Consider the following 23007-nt stretch of genomic DNA (forward strand, 5'->3'; position numbering starts at 1 on the left):
AATTTACAAGCCTTTGATCAACACAGTTGTAAAAGCACTGTTTTTAAATAGTGAACTTATGTTGCAGTTCACTAGTATGAATTATTTCAAAATTTTAAAAAATGTATACCTTTAACATTTGAATGCCTGTGTGCTCACCGGTGATGATAAGAAGCTTGATTTCTTGACCAACTCCCATCTGGGGGAGAAGAATACATTTATTAAACACCATAATAGAGTCATAAATATGGTCAGTGGTAGAACAAAAGCTTTTTTACTTGGAGTTAAGAGTACTTTTACTCATTTCATGTTTTACAGTGCCTTTTCTTTTTAATAGTCTGAGAATTATTTAGTGGGAAACACGTAGAGGGCTTTGAGGGGGAGAAATCAAACCTTCATTTCAGAAGGCTTTCTTTGGCAGGTAGTTATAGTCCTTAGGAAAGATCAGTTAAAATTGCCTCGGTGGCGAATTCAATATGGATATGGTAGAGTACAGGAAAGTAAGATGGAAGTCAAGTCTAGGTTCCATTTCCAAAGGTGAGGAATTCAAGTTAGGAAAACAATATTAGAATACTCGTAGAGTGTTCTACATTAAGACATGATTTTCATTTGTGAATTTCTTCTCGTTTCTTAAGAACATTTTGATAAAGTGGTTATTTTTTACAAAATTAGAAATATTTGTACTCTTAACTTGCTCTTCAAATCTTAATTTGAAGATTATTTCAATCAGCTAAGCATGTTGATGACCTACAACTTGAGTTTTCTCATTTATTTTTCCCTTTATGAATGATAAAAATAAAAGCAAATGGATAATCTTATAAGTGCTTTTATAGTCTAAATATATATTTGTAATCAATCTCTAAACCAAAACTTTAAAACATTTTTTATTTTTCTTTCTTAGGTACCAGTATCAAGGTTTACAGTAATTAAGGTACTCAAATCTTTTCTGGTAATAAATTTCTAGTCTTATCCAAAGTAAAATGTACCAGCTTTTTTTCCCCCCTCAGAGGCTAATCATATCTCAGCAGTGTGGTTACACAGCGCCCCTACAATTGATCCTAGATTATTAATATTGTGTATTGTATGAAAATCAATTGCTTCTTTCATAATAGCTGAAGAATTGGGTGTATCTGCTTAGTTTTAGATTTATCTGATGCATACGGCATCTATACTAGTTTTCAGGTGATGTAGCTGTTCAAATTTAGGTTTCTTTAGAACCAATGTCTTTTCTTTTAAAAGTGGTTATTAGCTATACTGATGTGAATTTAACAACATGTGCTCACAGCACAATAATAGGTTAGTATACCATTCATACTTGAGAAATTTGGAAAAGTATAAAATGGCCATATTGGCTTGGGGATAATTAGCCTTTTAATTGTCTGTCTATACATTGATCCAATTTAGTACAGTTTAGCTGTTTGAACAAGACCAACACTGGTTTCATTCTGAGTTAAATGTATGAGTTGTAATTCTACATAAAAGAAGCCATGATAATGAGATACTGGATTGGGGTTGTTTGTATAGTAGTTAGCTATTCACGTATAATGATTTGCTATCTGAACTACACAGATGCTCAAAGTCCAGCAATATCCTGCTGCTATATTCAGTGACTACATTACCTTCCTAGGAAAACATGATAGTTAAATGGAGTGATACTGGCATGAGCCCAATAAAGGGTGTTTATACCTGGTATACTTGGCATGAGTTCAAATTGTTTCTTCCTGCTCTGGGTGCTACTGTTCAGGGTATGACAGTTATTCTTGCAGGCCATGATACTGATTATTCCTCAGTAATAATTCCGTTTACAGAACACTCATTTATTTTTTAGCATAAAATATGGGTGTTTTTATTGGAAATTTACAGATCAAGAAATGTTTTAAGTGACAATAGCAACTTCGTGGATGCTTAAATCCACTTCTTACCACAATAAAAGAAAAAAAAATACATTCTTGACTCTCCAACCTGAAGCATCTTTCTTGTGTGTTATACCTAAAGGTTAGCAGTGGCTGATGACCAAAATCATTTATCAAATACAAAACTGGGCAATGGCATCAATTAATTGCTTAAGTTGGTAGGTACATCTTACACAACAGGTTATATAGCAGGATATAACCTTTAGATTCTAACTTAGTAATGGAATGGAGCTTTGACTTAATTTGATTCCAAAACCTCTGCAATGTTTTAACTAATGAATTTTTAACTAGGCATGACTTTTTAAATGGGCATCAACATTTTAATGCTGAGTAAATATGTGCTCAGTTACCCCCACACACACATTTTGTCGAACAGGTATTAACAAAATTTCAATCATTACAAGACAAAAATTTAATGAAAATTGGTCAGTGGGTATATAATAATCCACAGGACTAAATAGTTACATGGGGGATTGTATTAGAAATTTAAAAGAGCTGCTGAATTAAGTGTTACATATTATCATCATCTGATTCGTCTTCTTCCTTCAAAGATTCCTGTTAAGAGAAAAATCTTGTTTAAAATCAATTTTTACAACAACCTGAATCAAACCACTTATAAAAATTCTTTATAACTGGAAAGTGAACACTGGTTTAGAATAAGACACCCCAGTAAAGAAAAGGATAATTAAATATACCTTACTCTAACAATCAATTGACTATATTCTCGAAAGAAGACACACAATATGTGAAAGCATTAAATGTCCCAAAAAACCCTTGCCATTTCCACACATTTTTGGAACTAGGGTACCTTCATCCTCATTGAGGATAACCCAGAAAATTTCTATCCTTAGTTCAGCTGAACTCTTTTTATTTAATAGAAATCAACCAAGTTCCTTTTATTATTCAACACTTGTTTCCATGGAGTTTTCATGTGGTTGGCTTACCTTAGCATATTTCTCTGCTTCTTCCCTTATATCTTTGGGAACAATTTCATGTCTTCCTTTAGTTACTAGAAATTAAGCCATATATTTAAATGATTAAACACGAGGACTGTATTGTAATTTGCAATACCATGCAATCTACCCAATCCAGAGGTACAATCCATCTAATGTTAATGTTACAAAAGTTATACTTTCAGTAATACAAGATGCTTTTAATTCATTTTTGTGTTTTCTCCACATAAGAGATTAAATCTGCCCAAATTTAGTTCTTAATGGAAACAGAAAATAAACTATGCTGATTTTTCCTGATGCTATGATAAATCCTGAGTATTCATTAATGTATAGCATGAGTTAAAAAATTGTTTTAAATGGCCCTGAAGCTCTCTCATGCTAGAAAGAAAAAATTGGTGATTTCTCAGTAGTATCTTTCTAAAAATATGAAACAGATATTTCAAAAAAGTAAATAAACTATTCATAATTTCAGTCAATTATTAAGCAGGACTTTCCCTTCGAAAAGACTACCTAGTAATTTTGTTCTGCTTGCTTTGTTTCATGGTCAGATGCATTTTGGCAATTCCTACTGCATATGAATGTTTTGAACATATGTGTATTTCATGACCCAGCAATTCCACTTTTATGTATATTTCGAACAGAAATGCTACATAGGTGTACCAAAATAACTGTACATGATGTCCACAGCTGCATTATTCTTTATAGTAACAGCAACCACCACAAAATTGGAACAAGCCTAACTGTCCAGCAACAGATGAATAAACTGTGGTATATTTAGACAACACTATACAGCAAGGCAAATAATAAATACTACTTAAAACACAAAGCGACACAAATGTTTCTTCACAAACATGTTGAAGAAATCGGACAAAAAAAATATGTATTGTATAATTCCATTTGTATCAACTTCAACATGCAAAACTATGGTGGCAGAATTTAGGATAGTGGTTACTTTCAGGGTGAACGTAGGGATTGCTTTCTAGGACTTAAGGGGTGATGTGGGGGCTGGTCTATTTGCTGACTAGAGCAGTGGTTACATAAGCGTACTCATAGGATCATTCATCAAGTCATTTGTTATTTGTGTACGATTCTGTATAGGTCATTAACAATTTTTAAAAATTAAAAAGGCACCAAGCAGTAAATTAGGTTTGGTACAAATGACTCCCAGAGCAAATAAATACACAAAAGTGACTTACTTTCACCAACCCAGCTGAGCTCTAGTTCAAAAGCTTTATCCTTAACTTCATCGTGTACTATGTAAATTCTAGAACAGGAAAGGGAAAATTATAACAACCATTTGGTCATCTACAAACATTGTAGTTCATGTACCCAGTCGACACAAATAAGAACACCCATCTCTAGTGTAAAATTAAACATATACACATTATAGTTTATATTTATGAACACTAGAAAAAACAAATTATACAATTCAAACACTCACTGATTCAATTTACCTTTACAACATGTTGTTTATTTTGATGCATTGTTTTAGAGACGTAACTGAAAAAAATACCTCATAAGGAACACAGATTTTAAATGGGAAAAGTCCATCATTACCTGTAGCTTTACAAGATATGTGTTTTCTCCACTCATTAACTGACTATTTTTAAAACAAACTAATTTTTCAGTTTGCAATTATTGGTGGTCTCTTAGTGGCAGGAATCTTTTTAAACTTTTGTCCATTTTATAAGAACTGTATGACCCTTCACCTGGCCTTCAAACTACCATACATGCCAAATTACAGCAAACAAGGAGGTACTGTACCACAACGTATTAAGAAAGTATCAAAAACTAAGTATCAGAGCAAAGCTTTCCTATTTTACACTTTCCATACCACCTTACACATCTTTTGAGGAGTATTCCTAACCTTGCTATAATATGAGAAATGATCTTAATTTTGGAACTAAGTAAAAGACACATAGTGCTCTATTAAATGAAGGGATGGCTTTCCTACATGGAACTAATTAGTGTCTACTATTATACCTACACATAAAAGGTATGGTAAGGGCTGATTTCCAGAAGCACATCTCAGTGAAGGAAACTGAGTTTATCACGTTAAAATGTTGTCAATTAGAGGTGTGGATTACTTACTTTGTTTTTAAGTAGTTCTATTGTATGTTAGTTCCAATGGTCCTTAAGTTATTAACTGACAATTATAAAATGGGTCCTGCTTTGTAACTGGAAAGGGGACGGGTCTTGTGGTAAAATTAGAGAGGGTGAGTGGCAGTAGCAGCAGTAGCAGCAGTGGTAGACAGTTAAGATATAAACACTTTGAGATTTTAATTATTTTAGTTGTAAAACCTGTCAGTTTAAGAGGTTAAGGGTACCATATAGTATACTTGTTATGTAACAGAGCCTCTAGGACGTTTTTTCCTTGCATGTATTACTAGATGCAAAACCTGAGATACTTGCACAAAGAACTGACGAGACTGTGTTCATGTAGTTCTAATGTGGAATAGAGGTGCTGTGAATTCTCTGGAATATTATGTCTATTACTTTCAAATCTGAAAAGCTAACTGCAAAACGAGCACTTTACTGGGTTTTTTGAAATCCTAATGGCTTGCATTCCTTCATCTAGAAGAATCATGCATTGTGAAGCACTGCCACTCAGGTTTACTGGCTTTGTTGTTGTTCACTGTTAACTATTACATAGCATTCCACTCTATGTACCTCTAACGTCAACCACTTCAGGCTTTCTTACACTGTGTTTAAATTAAACGTTTTGAAATACTGCTCTTCTCCATCTTGTTATAAGAACTTTTATGATTAACGTATCTTGCGCAAAGATACGGATTATGGAAATAAGCCAGGTTCATGGATCATGTATAGAAATAATTAGCTGTAAACTGAAAATAAAGTTTGTAAGGTAAAATTACTGGGACTTCTCAGATTTGAGAAGTTGGGAACTATGAAATGAAGCTCTTAGAGGTCCACTATATCCTTCTACCCTTGAATTATGTCATCTAAACAGGACTTTATTTTGTCAAAGCTATTTTTTCCCATCCCATTGTCACTTGAAATATGAATATTCCTTAATTCTCCTTCTCAGAATATTAAGTTCACCTTCTAAAAATTATGCATTATCTTCAAACAAAACAGCCTCTTAGGATTAATATACAGTGAGGTAAAGTATTTTTGTCAATGGTAAGGAAAATATCAGCTTACATTTTTGCAACTTCTTTAACAACATCACGGCAGGTCATTTCTTTCATCTACCAAAAATAAAATATATATTCATTAAGTTAGGAATCAAAAGACCAACACTTTCCATTTGTATAACTATTTTCAGATTCTTTTCACAACCTAGATCAATAACCAATGCTCTTGAGATAGATTCTCAGATATAAAACCAAGGAAAATAACCTAAAATCCCTAAGGACCAGAAGCTAAGTTTCTTGATTCACATTTCAATGTTTTTAAATTATCATGCCAAAATACATATTCTAGACACACCTGGGTACCACTAATGTTGTGGTATTATAAAATTTATAAAAATCCAGACCCCTGAGTCTGTTTAAACATCAGGTAGACCCTGATGTTTAAAAGATAATGCAAAATGTTAGGAAAAGCTTTGAAGAACCAAGATTTGAGTGGGTTCTTAGAACACAGTTGGATTTGGTTTGATTTTGAGGAAGATAAATGAACACACAGGGCAAAAGTGGGAAGCCAAAATCGTGTTCATATTAGAAGTAATTAGCATTCTTACAGTGAACATTTAGAAATCAGGGTAAAAAAATAGCCCTCAGTTGCCCCACAGAGTTGTTTATATATGGTAAGTACTGGAAATAACCAATGCAGGATTATATTAGGCATATGGGTTTCTGAACATACATGGTAAGATCAAAAGTATGTTTGAGCAATATATGTTTGAACTGGCATTCATATTCTGGATATGTTGTTGGGGAAGATGGAAAATGGTGAAAGAAAAAAGGTATTCATAAAATGGTCCAGACTTGAAGTGATTCAATTACTTGATCTCTAGGTTTGTCAATATTTTATTTTTGGTATATTTTAGATTGAAAAATCCTGATGCACAATCACATGAGAAAGCAGGAACCAAAAAAATTTATAATACTGAATTTAAATTTAATACCAGTCTTGTTAGGAAATAGAGAAATCTAGTATGTGGGACCCACTACAAAAGCAATTGGCACAGGCTCTTCAAAAAATTAATATCGGGAGAAGGTGAATACTCTTAAGTCAGAAGAGATATAAGAAACGAATTCAGTATGTGAACCTTAATTATATCATGGTTTGAAAACAGTTACAAATGACATTGTTGAGATTATTGAGGCAACTTGATTATGGACTGGACATTAGATGCTAGTTTGGTGTGATAATGGTATTCTAAGGACATGAAAGCTGAAGCACTTAGGGATGCACGGTCATGATGTCGGCAACTTTCATTTCAAATACTTCTGAAAACATAAAATACTGGGAAATACTAATTTCAACATAGATACAAATATCTGTACTATTCGAATCTTTTCTGGTGTTTAAATTTTTATATGTTAAATTGGGGGTGAAGTGAAGGAAAGGAATACCAATCTTCACACTTTCGCCGTTTTAGGTTAAGTCTTACAAAGGCAAACTTAAGCAAATGTGAAAAGGCACATTTTAAACGGTAAATATGTTCTTACATATGTTCATGAAGTTTTTATTTCATAAAATACTATTTTTGGTAAACAGAACATCAGAAAAAAAAATAGCCCAGAGCAATGATGTAGAGCAGTGGTTGGCAAACTCCTCCTGTAAAGGGCCAAACAGTAAATATTTTAGACTTTGTGGTCCATATAGTCTTTGGTCTGTTCCAACTATTGGTCTCTGTTACAACTCTATTGTTGTAGTGCAAAAGCAGCCATAGACTGAACGCGGCTGTGTTCCTATAAAGCTTAAGGAGGCAGTGTGTCATAGTCTGTTGACCTGATTTAGGGCATGTTTTTGTCACTTAAGTATCCATGTTCCTCACCTGAAGTGATCTTTCTCAATTCTCATCAAGGATTTGTTGGTATTGCCATTCCTTACTAGGATTTAACCTCAGAAAGACAAAAGGCCACCCGACTGCTCTAAATGCTCTTTTCAAATTTCTACACAATACTAAGGAAAGATGAAAGCAAAAGGGAAAAAAGATACAAACTTGGCGTCACACCTGGAAGTGTGTGATGGAAAAGAACACTGATTTAAAAGTCATGAGCTCTGGGAACTGTTCATAACCAACGTGATTCTATGATTCCAGCCAATGTCTTTAACCCAAGTTTGTGCTTGGGATAAGTCATGTCTAAGGGTCCTTTAGTCAATTTTATTAAAACACCAAACATGAATTAGGCTTTATAGGTCTAGAACTTGGCATTAAATTCCAAGCACTAATAAGATGTTTTTATAGAGCCTGGACTCAAATAGCTGAATCAACAGTTGCAAAGTTCCAGTACAGCATCAATATTAAATGTGCAATTTTTTCATGTAATTTACCAAAATACTGATAAATCATATGCCTGCCTTTTAGGGAAGTTTCTGGTAAGTAATAAAGAGTTGGTAAGTACTGTTTCAATATAAGGTTGATCAATTTGGCTAAAAGGAAAACCAGCAATCTTTTAAGAAAACTTTTTTACACTAACAGATGAATTTCTAGCTCCTGGGGCAATATAAAGTAGATAATTGGAACAGAACAGGTTTTCTTTCATTCCTTATGTAGGTAGGAACAAAGGAAAGAGAAGCATTGGAGCAGTCCGATTCCTAATGTAAGACTTCCAAAGACAAAAGCTTTCCAGAGAGGAAAGAAATGATATAATGAAACACCAAAGTCCTCAACCCAAGGTCACAAGCCTCTATGAATGAGCTTCAAGGATTTTGTGAAGTTATGTAATTTGTACTTTTCTGGATTACGGATTTATAATAGGCCGCCATCAAAATCATAAAGGGATCCATGACACAACTCTTTAAGTAATATGTTACCCACTTAGCTCCTCAGCCACTTAACAGCTATAATGCAACAAACTGCTAAAAACAACAAACCACACTACATCCTTGGATGAAAAGGTTTAGTTTGTGGTGATAAAAATCTCACTACATGACGTAACGTTATAGCAAAAATCAAGCATTAAGTATATATTACCTGAAGCTTTTCTATTTCTGTTTTTGCAGCTTGCTTGGCTTTGCCAATAGCACAGCCCCAATAACCCTATTTAAAAAGAACACATACCAAAAATAATATATATTAATATACATACTATCATAAATCATTAATGACGTTCTACTTAAAAGTTAATAATAAAAGGATGTTAAATGTCTGTCTTTCAAAAGCAAGTATGGAGAAATCCAGTCAAACACCTTGTAATGAACACCAAGGGGCTCAAAAAATAAAAATGCCAAACTTTATTCTAGAATAATCTGTATTCTTTTTAATAGAGGTATAAAAGAAAAACATATTATTATATATACTTCATGAACTACAGACATTTTTGAGGGTAGGAATGAAAAAAATTTTTTAAGCATTATAACAATGAAAATGAAGTTATTTCTGAGACAAAGTCATTCCTCTGAGTTCTAGCCTCTAAACCATCATTCTTTATATCAAAAAGGTTATCTTTTAAAGATAGGGATACCCGTTTATACTTCTGCATAATGACAAAATATAAAGTCCTCATTTTTTTAAATTAGTAAAAACCATAAAAATCTCAGAAGACAGTTAAAAGGTAATTAGAGGAGGTCTAAGAAATACCACTTTAAATCCTTTTTAAAAAGGGAAGCTATTCAGTTTTAAGACATTGCTAATATTTATAGTAACAGAGGGAATATCACATATTCAAAATTTTTTTGTTCACTATGCAGTTTCTATAAACAGAATATTGAAAGCCACAAATCTTTTCTCTGCCTCATATCCATAGGTTATTGTTAATAATAAGAAAACTTTATTTTCCTTGAACGAATTTTAAAGAAACTTCAGATAATCCAAATATACGATTTAAGTGCCAAAAAGTTATCATTAATCTAGCAGTAGAATTTCCTTCCCATGATTCGAAATTACTCACATATGAAACACCTGATGGGTCAATCATGTAGAGTTGTGCACCGTCATTCACACTGTAAGACCCTAACATGAAACTGCATAAAAAAGTAAATTAATAGTTTAAACCATGGTTCTTAACCATAAAAATATTTTTGAAAGATAAAAATACAATTATACTTTCTAAGATAAACTAATGTACATATAACTAATTCAGCACTTGAACAAGTTTTATTAAAAAACCAGTACATTCTTGAAATTGTTCAAAATTCATGTGGCTTTGTTTAGTATTAAACTTTCTGATGAAACTTTTCTGGGAGGATAGCAGTATAGACAAAGGAGTAACGACAGACGGAAAACTAATGACAGGGCCCAATAGGTAAAGGCATAAACATGAAAAAGCCAAGATGGCAAAATTCCTGACGTGAGTACACTGAACCTACTTCAAACTCTTGCTCCACCCGTCATTCTTTTTTGATTACTCCCCCATATTCCTCCAGTTATTTTTCTACAATAATCCAAATTGGTTCAATACATTTTTTATATGCTCAACAAATTCATTCCTTTCCATCTTCCACATGGCTATGAGACTTATCTTTTAGAATACATAACTGATTATTTTAAAACCTTTCAATGTTTCCATAATATGGAGCAGACTTTTGTATGATCTGGCCCCTCCTAAATCTTCAGTATCATATAAACCTTACAGTCTATACACTAAGTATACTTGACTACCTAGGTATTACCTGAAATGCATGCCCATGTAGTTTTATGCCAGTCCCTTTGCTTGAAATACACTTTTCATTCCCCCTACATCTCACATCCTTTCATTGCCAACTCTCCAAAAAAGAGGCCATTTCCTAAGTGGTGTCCCACTATACATGCCTTTATCATATCACCTCTAAAGTATATATTCAACGGTGACTACTCATCTTTGTGCCCTCCCATCTATGATTGACTCACAGTATGTGCTGAATAAATGTTTACTGAAAGAGTTTTCTCCTTTTCACTATTCTGCTTGTTTTTTGGCGGGGGGGATACTGGGTAACAGTGTGTTTCTCCAGAGCCCAAGTCGTCGTCCTTCTATCTAGTTGTGGAGGGTGCAGCTCATCTCCAAGTCCAGTCACGATTTTCAATCTTAGTTGCAGGGAGCACAGCCCTCCATCCCATGTGGGAATTGAACAGGTGACCTTGTTGTTGAGAGCTCGCGCTCTAACCAACTGAGCCATCTGGCTGCCCCTCCACTATTCTTTAAAAAGTGAGAACTGATGAATTGAGAACTCAGTTGAAAGGTTAAAAATGAAAAGTATTCTATGAAGTCTGAAAACAAAGTGTTTCATAATGTAATTTAAGTGAGAACTTTATGAACAACTACTAACATAAACACTATCTACACGTTTAACCTATTGCCAGTGGAATAAAACTCAGGTTTCCTCTAATATGTCCTCCTTAGTAATGTTATAAACAACTCAAAGGTAGGACTATAGCTAATAAACTTTCTTTCTACAACCTTTAATAGTAGCATGCACTTAGATGTTAGTACATGTTTTATTTTGATCAAACATGATTGACTTGTTTATTTTTTAAAAGTTAAACTAAACATGTCATTTTTAGGAAAATCTAGAATCATGAAAGATCTCCTCGGAGAAGTCATATTTGAATATTTACATGCATTCCAGGTCTTGACGCAATCAGCTGAATCTCAGCTTTCCCCTAAAATAAAAATACCAGTATTTTACCTTAACCATAATAATAAACTAATCAAAACTTGAAATGTAATTTTGTATGGATTCATTACTGACTGCTAAAAAACTCCCATTTAAGAGGATTTTAGGGGCGGCCAGATGGCTCAGTTGGTTAGAGAGCAAGCTCTGAACAACAGGGTTACTGGTTTGATTCCCACATGGGCCAGTGAGCTGTGCCCTCCACAACTAGATTGAAGACAATGAGCTGCCACTGAGCTGCCAGTGGGACGGCTGGATGGCTCAGTTGGTTAGAGCACCAGTTCTTAACAATAAGGTTGCCGGTTCAGTATCTGCATCGGATGGTGGGCTGCGCCCCACTACTAAAACTGAAAACATTTACTAGACGTGGAGCTGAGCTGCATCCTCCACTAGATTGAAAGACAACGACTTGGAGCTGATGGGCCCTGGAGAAATACACTGTTCCCCAATATAAAAATTGAAAAAGATAAGAGCATTTTACCTAACTGCTTAAAGTATACAGATGGAATGAGAAAACAGCTGTCAGTAGAGTTGGCTATCTAATAATGACAACATGGAATGTCAGTTTGCAGTTTCCTGTGATTGTCAAGGTCTAACATCAGAGAATTTTCTTTCCCAGTTTGAAAAATAACATATATCACTGTATAAGTTTTACATGTACAGCATGATAATTTGACTTACATATATTCTGAAATGATTACAACAGTTTTAGTTAACACCATATAAATACAATAAAAAGAAAAAAAATTTTCTCCTTGTGATGAGAACTCATAGGATCTACTCTCTGAACTCTCCTGTATATCATACAGCAGTGTTACCTATAGTCATGATGTTGTATATTACATCCCAAGTACTTATTTATCTTATAACTGGAACGTTATATCTTTAGACCAGACCACCTTCCTCCCGAGAATTTATTATAATCAGATTAGTTATTACTGAATTCTGTTTTATCATCAGTTCAAATCTGTATATTTTCACTATTCAAAGTTTTTATTTTTTGTGCAGTTTTATTTAGTCACTACCCTAATACTTCTTGGTAATAGTTCATATTTTTAAGGGTATAAAAGGCCAAGATGCTGGAGGAAACATACCTATAGTACAGATCTGACTAAATGTATCACAAAATTTCCTACCTGCAGCCAAAAGGTCTAACAGCACTGTAGAGTGTATATGCATGTACATACATGGCCACTCTGTCTGCCAGATGCTATGGGGAGAGGAGAAGGAAAACAGAAGAGTTTATTAATAAACTTCTATTACTGTTCAAAAGGCTCCTCAATATGTTATCAACTTACTTTTAGTGGAATGTTATAGCCAAAGTTAGATCTAAAGTTGGAAGCTTCTTCTCTTGCAATGTCTGCTAAAGAACGAGCATCTGCCAACAAACCTGCTACTGCCTGAAAGAAAAGACGTACCAATTTAATAGATATATCTATCATAAATCAAGGAAAGTATGTCATTATAGGCTTATTTAATATTTTTAACGAGCGTCACCATTAGAAGTCAGGTTTTTTTGGCTGAAAGGTCTCTTAAGGCATCCTGCCATTTAGATGCTTAGCGATGGGATTACACTTTGGAGAGTCACCAAGTGTGACTCCACTGCTTTGCCTCATGATCACATTCAGAGAAATATTTCTGTAATAAATCCTCCACGTCTCCATTTACCACTTCATTGTAAACAATAGAATTATTGGTCTTGGTAAGGATTGATCTTCATTTAAACGAGTTCTATATTCATAAAGTTATTGAAAGTTTTGGTCTAAATGGCACAACCTCAAATCTCCTTTTTCAGCCTACTGACTAACAAATGGCAATGCCAAAGCAATACATGACAAACCACATATATCTTCCAAGATTGGTGGCTTAGAACTGCAGTTACCAAACCATGTACTGAGATATCTTGGGGCACTGTGGAGAACTCAGAGTTGTGGGACATTAAGTTTGGGGGAAACATCTGTCAACGTAGTTCAGTTTCAATATTAGATCATTCTACAGTCCTTTCAATACCATTAGGTCACTGAGAAGCTGGGTTGCTGCTGTAAGTACTAAACAAAAATCAATGTAGAGCAGAAAAAGGGGGTGGCAGCATGTAATGAAGTTTAAGAAGTTGTGAAGTGCAAATTAATTGTGGTTGTTTAAAAATAATTATGTATTTCTTTCACAATGTGTATTCTTTTTTTTTTTACAGCTAAGATTTTAGGGCATAGACACTAAGTTGTTTGGACTGAAATACTTAACAAGTAGAACCATTGGGTATTTCTTTTGGCACAGGGATGCCACAAAAAAAAAAAATTACTGAGATGCCATGTCCGGCCACAAAGGTGGCAAGAAGGAGCCCCTGAAGCAGCGCAAGAAGCCGGCCAAGGAGACGGACGAGGATGATACGGCATTCAAGCAGAAGCAAAAAGAGGAGCAGAAACTCGAGGAGTTAAAAGCGAAGGCCGCGGGAAAAGGCCCCCTGGCCACAGGTGGAATTAAGAAATCTGGCAAAAAGTGAGCTGTTCCTTGTGCCTGGGGCAATGGTGATCCTTAATTCCATTCTTGTTTTAACATCTGGATTCCCTGCCATCAGACCTGTTGCCACCTATAGCTAGAATGAAGTGTTGTCTTGGAGTCTATTGTACATTTAAGAATAAACTTTTGTAAAAAACAACCATGCAGTGGCTCATCTGTATAGTTCTTCTCACTCAGCCATTTCAATCTTAGGTGTGAGGTCTGAGGAAACTCAACCCAGTATCCTAAGTTTGTTCTTCAGTCTTTGTTCTATCCCAAATTTCGTACTGCCTGGAATTAAACCAACTCATTTGAAAAAAACAAAAAACAAAAAAAATCTCTGAACCCAGAGAGTCTGAGAACTGCTTGCTTAGGAGATTTGCAAAATTTAATAGTTGTATCAGAATTTGTAATAGCCTTTTTTCCTACTGCTACCTACTAATAATAACAATGATGAAAATTCCTCACACATATTGAGTACTACATTGCTTAGCATGTAAGCATTGAGTAAAATGCTTACATGCTAAGCATTTTACATAATTATTTTTAACCTTGTAACAACTGTATGAAGCAGATACTACTATTACCACTCTAGTTTTGCAGGTGAGGAAACATGTTTAGAAAAATTTCCCCAAGATTACCCAGCCAGTAAATGCCATCATTTAAATCTTCTACGGCTTTGGAGAAACCTTACTGTGAAGTCCAATAATTCTCAAATCACTTGAAGATGACAATTGTGGAAACAAAACATTAATCCTTCATTGTTCCCAACCCTCTACTATGTCTAATGTTTTAACAACTTCCAGCTATAAGGAATACCATCAGTTTCCTGGCTTTAAGTAACAAATGGGACAAATCTGAAAATTCTAGGACAACAGGGACAAATCTGAAAATTCTAGGACAACAATTTTTCCATCACTAAAGTGCCTATAAGCATATATATATATACACACACGTGTGTATATATATATGTGTATATATATGCGTGTATAAACACACATATATGTATATATTTTTATATATACGCATATATAATTTTCAAAATATACCTACCTAAAGTGTGTGAGTGAGTGTGTGTGTGTGTGTTTTACTAAGTGAAAGAATGCATAATTCACTAGTTCCCCTTCTATCAGCTAGGTTACAATCTGGCAAGTTTCAACAAAACTTATCAGTTTCACTGGTGATAATAAATTTGTTGAGTGAAAATATGTTCAGAAAAAATAATCATTGAAGAAGCAAAAGGAAAATTTTATCTACAGCTTTACACTTTACTGGTTACAGTTTATCAGTCTTATTTGTGTTTGAATGTAACATATCTTATTTAGAAATACCAAAGCTAACAGAAGAATGAGTGGGTCCTATACGATCTCATCCTGCAGAATGGATTCTGGAGTAACATGTAGGCTATGCAAACCCAAGTTTGAATTCCAGCTTATATCTTTGCCAGCTGTGAATCTGTTTTCTCATATGTAAAAATGGGATTAATGTTATTTCCACTCAGTTGTCAGGATTAAACCAGATAATTTATGTAAAGAGCCTCAAACACAGTTGTAGTACCCAGCACACAGGTTTTCTCTTCTTCCTAGCCTTTTCAGTAAGCAGGGTTAGAATCATTTCTTTTCCTCTTTACGTTATTGTTCTTACTGAAGAGAGTCTGAATTCATATAGGACAACTTCACTATATACCAGTAATGTATTTATGGCTTGGCATTGTGCAAAACAATCATTCAAGATACCAGCTGCATGAAATAAATACAGTGATGCCTATGAAGATATTAAAATAGATGTGTTTACTTTTCCTTTCATTAAACATCCTTGCTGGTGCTCCACCTTACTACAAAGGCGTTCTCTATCTGACTATATCTTCAGTATGACAGCAGTCCCCAAAGGGATACAAGCTTAAGATTCTTTGCCTTCCAGCATAGGCCTTCACTGGTGATCTGTGCTGCCAAGATCTCTTTCCTACACATACTTCTCACCCCTCTCCCCTCCTCCTTTTCTTAAGGCAACTCAGTTTTTCGTATCTCCAAGCAGGTTATGAGAATGCTACCTTTCTTTTAGATAATAAACTGTTCACAAACCAGCAACTAACTGTCGTTACGTCTGTGGCTGTTCTCTAATCTATTTCTGCCTCAATGCTAAAGTAATAAATGGGTTCTTATAATCCCATTTTACCATATTCTAGTCAGTTACTTCACAAGAAATTGGACAAGGCAAAAAATAGCAGTTTTAAATGTGACCTTACCATTCCAACATGTCGATCAACATTAAAAAGTCGTTTGTTGGAACCTTCTTCATAAAGTTTAGAAAGGACTAATTTTTCTACCCCAAAGACAACGCCATCTTTACATCTGATTCCAATAGCTGTACTGAAACAAGTAGAAGAAAATCAATGTTTTTATGAAAATATACTTCATAAACTTAAGTTTAAAAAAATACACAAAAATAGGGCAGCACTTAGGTTTTTAAAGCATGTCAAGTACTTTAAAATAAATACATCTGAAAACCAGTAAGGGGAAACAACGTAGTGTGGTAAATTAGATTCATGTAAATGAGAATCATGTGACCAAAAACAAAAAAAACCCCATTATATTATGACAAACAAGATTTTAATACATAAGTGAAAAAAGACCAACAAAATACGTACAAAATGGCAGTGTCTAGCATGATAGCCATATTATAACAAATGTTGACTAAATTCATGTCCATTAAAAATGGTACCCAATATGCAGCCACTATAGAAATCAGTATGGAGGTATCTCAAAAAACTGGAAATGGAACTACCTTACGACCCAGCAATTTCACTCTTAGGTATCCATCCAGAGAAATCCAAAACACTGATTTGAAAATTTATGCACCCATATGTTTATTGCAGTGTTATTCACAATAGCTAGAACATGGAAACAACCGAAATGCCCACTGGTACATGACTAGATTAAGAAACTGTGGTACATTTATACTATGGCCGAGTATTACTCGGCCATAAAGAAGAATGAAATCTTACCATTTGCAACCATATGGATGGACCTAGGGAACATTATGCTAAGTGAGATAAATTAGATGGAGAAAGACAAATACCATATGATCTCACTTATATGTGGAATCTAAAGAATAGAATAAATGAACAAACTAATCAGAAACAATCTCAGAGATATGGAGGAAAAACTGAGGGCTGCTAGATGGGAGGGGGGTGGGGATGAGGGAGAAGGTGAGGGGATTAGAAAGCACAATCGGTAACCACAAGATGGCCACGGGGATACGAAAGACATTTCGGGGAATATAATCAATAATGTTGTAAAGATTTTATAGAGTACCCGATGGACACCTGTGTTATTAGGGAGACCACTTCATGGACAGTGTAGGTACCTGACCACTGCAGTGTACACCTGAAGCTGAATAATAATGAATGTCAACTATAATTTAATATATAATACAGTCACAGGATGTGGAGTACAGCATAAGGAATAGTGTCAGTGGAACTGTAACAGCTATATATGATGTCAGAGGGGTAGTAGTTTGGGGTGGAGGTTATCACTTTGTGAGGGGTATAAATGTCTAACCATTACATTGTTTTGTACACCTGAAACTAAAAAAAAATGGTACCTAATATGCATAGAAAAGACAGGTTATACACAAACTAAAAAATTAACAGTGAGTAAATGGAGAGATTGTAATTCTTTTTCCTTCTTTGCTCATTTGCTTTTTTTGCAATACCAATATATTGTTTATCGTAAGAAATATGTAAAAGAATAAAATATATGTTTTGTACAACTTTTTAAAACAGAGATCTTTAATTTCTTAAGTAAAATGTAGAGAAATTATATGTTGCCATTTCAAGATTAAAATACATTAACTATTTTTCTAATCATTTTTTAAATTTGTTTTAAGTGTGTTTTTCTAGGCTCCAAGTCAAGTAGTTGTTTCAATCTAGTTGTGTAGGGTGCTGCTCAGTGGCCCATGTGGGGATCGAACCGGCAACCTCGTTGTTAAGAGCACAGTGCTCTAACCAACTAACCAGCCACCCCTATTTTTCTAATCTTTTTAATAAAGGGAATTCTGATCAGAAATAACCAGTAGAATGAACAGAGCAGCACATACATTTTGCAAAGAATTTCAGACACTCCTTCTCCCACACTTCAGGTATCTTCGTTTGGGCTCCCCTTTTAAGTTTAAGCTCCTTAGCCCACCTTTCAAAAATACTGAGAATCTACAAAGCCCAATTAGCTTATTCAATTACCTGTTATAAATCCTGTGTTCTATTGAATTCAACCTCACTGACACCCCTCAAACACTTATGTTCACTTTTGCTTTTATGTCTTTATTGAGGTTATCTTGGGTGCTAGAATACACTTCCTCCTCCCTACTGCACATTTAAATAAACTTCTACAAATGTTAGCAAATTCCCTTGAACTTAAACTCTACAGCCTCAGGTAGCCTTTCCTCCTCATTCCAAGTCATCATCCTTCTCACTGTTCACAATGTTCTTTATTCTAAACTAAAGGTTTCAAAGTATGGTCTGTGAACTCCCTGGGAATCCCTGAGACCCTTTCAGGGGTCTGTGAGGCCAAGATTATTTCCATAAAAAGTACAAAGACATCACTTGCCATTTCCACCGTGTGGATGTTTGCACTGATGGTACACTACAGGGCGTTGATGGGTAAAACTGCTGGCACTGACACAAATCAAGGCAGTAATGACAAACGATAGCAGTAAGCTACTAATTGTATTCTTCACTGCTATGCTGTTTTAAAAAAGCCACTTTTAGTTTAAGAAATGTCCTTGATAAAGCAGTAATTAATTTTATTAGATGACAACCCTTAAGCACCTGTCATTTATACTGAAATGGAAGGTACTCAATGAACTTCTGCTATAAATCAAAATATGATCATTGCCTAAAGGAACAAGCGCTGGAAAAACTGTTTTGAGTTGTGAATTTTTTCATGGAACATGTTTTTACCTTCAAAGAATGTCAGACAAACTACGGTTATTCACACTTAGCAAACTTTTTCACACGGCAAAAGTTCACACGGCAAACTTTTTCTTTTTGTCTAAAATGAACAAGTGAGGCTGTCACTTCAAGGAAAATAACTCACAGTATGTTGTTGCCAATGATAAAATTCAAGTTTTCAAGTATAAATTGGAATTTCAGAAAACATATTCCCCACTTTGAGACTGTGTGTTTCCCACACTCACAAACCTTTGTGATCAGAGTGACAGTGATATTAACAGCTGTGAATCTTGATAGTTTAATAATTAAGTATGTCAAATTTGGAAGATCTGTTGTAACTCAGTGAATATTCTCCAAATGATCAATTCACAATGCTACAAAATGCCTGCAGAGAGGAACATGTGACTACCAGAACTGCACAGGACATTTAAAACACAAAGAAATACAAGTCACGAAGCTAATGGCCAAGGAAAACAATCTCATAAACCAAGAATTTAAAAAAGGGAAATCGGCTAGCAAAGATGGTAACAAATTTGGTTTCATACAGTACATGTGAGACGTGCTCAAATATCCAAGTGAACAATCCTGGAATTGCACTGAGGCTCAGGAAAAGAGCTGGCCAAAAAGAGATCTGGAGATGACTAATAAATTTAGATTATTTTACGGCACATATTATTTTGTACCAAAGTAACATAACAGAGGCTAATTACCAAAAACACAGAAAAGGAGCTATTTAATAACTGGTTAAAACATGCTAATTTTAAGTAAAATACTGTTTCTTACCTACTATTTTCCACAGCCTTCATAGCATATTCAACTTGAAAAACTCTTCCATCAGGAGAGAATGTAGAGGCTGACAGGTCATACTAAGAGGAAAAAAGCAACAGTAAGCCTATAATGATGTAGCTCTGGCAATAGTAACCTTATATATTTTTTTCCTAAATGGCTTACACATCAGAAATTTGTGTTAAATCTCAACAGAGATTTTGCTTTACCATGTCAGAGCAGCAACATCAGCCAAGGGAAAAGTTAGACATTTTAGATTTCTGCTACTGAAAAGCAATAGATACATGTCCTAGATAAAATCAGAACTTTTTCACACAAAACACAAAGCTCAGTTTTGAAAAAAATTACTGTGGGATAGCAGAAATAGCACTGGAGTCAGAACATTTTAATTCCCGTGTTCCCCCGAAAATAAGACTTAGCCGAACAATCAGCTCTAATGTGTCTTTTGGAGCAAAAATTAATATACGACCCGGTCTTATAAGACCGGGTATAACATAAAATACAACATAGTACAGTATAATATAATATAATACCAGGTCTTTTATTAATTTTTGCTCCAAAAGACGCATTAGAGCTGATTGTGTGGCTAGGTCTTATTTTCGGGGAAACACGGTCATAGCTGTGGCACTAAGAAACTGAAGGGCCTTACTTAGACAAATCAGTTAGCATTCAAACATGTAATAAGCATATATTAGTCACTATTAGGGAATACAAAGAACACTCATTTTTGAAGTCCTTCATTTTCAAATCAGACCAGGCACAAATCTAGGTGCTGGAGATAATAGCAATAAACCAGAATATGGACTATCAAGAAAATAAAACAGGTTGAAGTGATAATGTGAGGGACTACTACAGACTACCTGATCAGGAAAGGCCTTGCTGGGTTAATTATATTTAGTTATTTAGATTGAGTCAGATCTAAATAAGGAGTAACTAGCCATTGAGGATATGAAGGAGCCATCCTCCATATTTGGCATAAAGACCTTAGGTAGAAATAAACCGAGCACAATCGAGGAAAAGAAATAAGGTCACTGTGTCTTGAGCACTGTAGGTGGTAGAGAGAAAACTGTATCAGACACAATGGAAGGGCCAAAGTATGTTGAGTCTTCTAGGCTGGAGTAGGAAGTTTATAATGTATTCTAAATGCAGTAGGAAGTCACTGAAATTTAAACGGGGGTGATATGATCTATTTTTTAAAAACATCATTACTCTGGGAAATGAACTGCAGAAGGAACAAGAGTGGAAGCAGAAATCGGGTATTCCAAAAGTGGTGGCTTAGAGAAAAAGAGACTGAAGGCAGTAACTTTTGAGGCTAGAGGGGGGAAAAAAAACTGCTAATGAATTTGCTGTAGGAGTAAAGTAACAAAGAAATTAAAGGTGAAGGATAGATTTTTTTTTCATTTAACCAACTAGAACTGGACCATTCACTGAGCTGAGGATTGTTAAGAGATACAAGGAGCAAAGTAAAAAAGAAATTAAGGTGAAATCATAGATTTTGTTTTTTTTTTCACTTGAGCAACTAGAGCTGAACCACTGAAGATTGTAGGAGACACAAAATGACAACTGGGAGGAGAAAACCCAGAGCTACTTAGGACATGTAGTTTGAAATCCTATTAAACAACCTGTAGAGAGAAATGTCAAGTAGACAGATCTCCTTATCTGAAGTTCTTGGAAGAAGTGAAGACAGGATAAGCCTTCAACAGTCGTGCTTCCTGCTGAGTCTGTTTCATGATCTGCTAAACCGTGATCCTTAATTCTACCATTGTTATACCAAAATATCTCACATGGTTGTATTATCAAGTATTTTTAAAGGGTTTGTCGAAGGAAACACTATCAATCGAAAGTAATATTAACGAAGGTGCAAAGCCAATTTACTACAACATGCATTATTGAGCAACTACTCCTAAAAAAAGTATAACATAACCTTAGCATCTCATAACTGAATGGATTAAACCATTCCAAACTTAAGATATAATACGCATTATCAAACTCGGAAAACCAATGTATGGGCTTAATGCTGAGGTGAGGATCAAAATCTTGTGAAGTGTAGATAAAGATGAGCTAAGAAACCCATTACTCGATGCCTCTAGTACAAACAACCAATATTTCTAAACGAAACTGTGTTTTCTATATGGAGAAATACATAAAAGGAGTAAACAAGATTGTATATATGCACTACGTTTAACAAAATAAAGTAGTAAGCCGAACAAGTTAACAAGACCAAGTTCAAAATCCTTAAGTCTTGTCTATTAAAAGTCAGAAGCGGTTAGGTCCCTAGCTAATCATTTCAATGTTTATGGTACTGTGCTGTTAAGTAATTGTACAGGAAACGCTGGGACAAAGGAAAAACGTAAAGGATTCTTGAGATTTCGCTTTTCAGACCGTTTTTCTTTTTGAGTTCTGTCCCGATAGGTTTCCAGGGAGTCACACTGAGCAATCACTACACTCGAAGGGAAGATGGAGAAGGTCTCATGAGTCAGCAGCCCCCTAGGAACTGCAAAGGCCCACGGAAAGCTGCGTCTCGGAAGTTGGAATCTCAAGCCGCCTCGCCTCAGTGGTTCTCAAGAAGGGCTAACTGTAGCACAAACCCTTCCCACACTATTTCAGGCCCCACGAGATTCCACTTTCGGTTTCCCGAAGAGGCTAAAGAAAGTGACTCAGCAACTCAAAAGTGGCTCCAGATCTTATTGCTGCGCCGCCAAGCCCGTTACACCTGAGCTTAAAAATTTCAGGACACCGTCACCGCAGGCTGCGGCCTAGAAATTAGCGCAGGAAAGACAGCAGTTCACCAGACAACCGGAAGCGGCCCACCTGGCCGGTGGCAGTCCCAGCGCACCCCAAGTGGTCTGTCCGAGTTCCCTTCAACGCTAATCCTTAGATTAGACTATCATATGCAGAGACAACCAACTCACCCCGGTGCCGATTGAACTCATCCTGCTAAATCCAGGGGAACGCGTAGGGCTTCAAGGCCTAATGCGCCCCTCTATCCTGCAGCACGCAGACGAGTAACAGGCTCTCTCATTGGCTGCTCTTTCGACCAATAGTCTTCTCTTTGGCTCATTCCTCAGTCTTTAGCCCTGGACACAGAGGATTGTGGGAAAAGGAGGGGACGAACATGGCGGGCGACGCGCATATGCAGATTCAAATGAGGTGGGGTTAGGGGAGTATACAGTGTTCTTCCTCTGCATTTCCTTCGAGTGCTGTT

General features: G+C 35.4%; 2 protein-coding genes across 2 annotated transcripts; one reads left to right on the top strand and one right to left on the bottom strand.

The window, feature by feature from the left end:
- Positions 1-1775: 1775 nt before the first annotated feature.
- PSMA3 (proteasome 20S subunit alpha 3) lies at positions 1776-22869 on the bottom strand. Its single transcript, XM_033108075.1, has 11 exons — positions 22715-22869; positions 19800-19882; positions 16314-16437; positions 12871-12972; positions 12709-12782; positions 9874-9946; positions 8958-9023; positions 6011-6057; positions 4042-4109; positions 2837-2901; positions 1776-2447 (listed from the first exon to the last, which is right to left on the bottom strand). Exons 1-11 carry the CDS (start codon positions 22733-22735, stop codon positions 2403-2405), a joined length of 768 nt encoding a protein of 255 aa, XP_032963966.1. The 5' UTR covers positions 22736-22869; the 3' UTR covers positions 1776-2402.
- Positions 12988-14461, top strand: LOC117023403 (translation machinery-associated protein 7-like). Its single transcript, XM_033108078.1, has one exon. The coding sequence runs from the start codon at positions 13881-13883 to the stop codon at positions 14070-14072; it is 192 nt and encodes a 63-aa protein (XP_032963969.1). The 5' UTR covers positions 12988-13880; the 3' UTR covers positions 14073-14461.
- Positions 22870-23007: the final 138 nt, after the last annotated feature.

The sequence above is a fragment of the Rhinolophus ferrumequinum genome, chromosome 6 (genome assembly GCF_004115265.2).
Source record: "Rhinolophus ferrumequinum isolate MPI-CBG mRhiFer1 chromosome 6, mRhiFer1_v1.p, whole genome shotgun sequence".
Classification (NCBI taxonomy): domain Eukaryota; kingdom Metazoa; phylum Chordata; class Mammalia; order Chiroptera; family Rhinolophidae; genus Rhinolophus; species Rhinolophus ferrumequinum.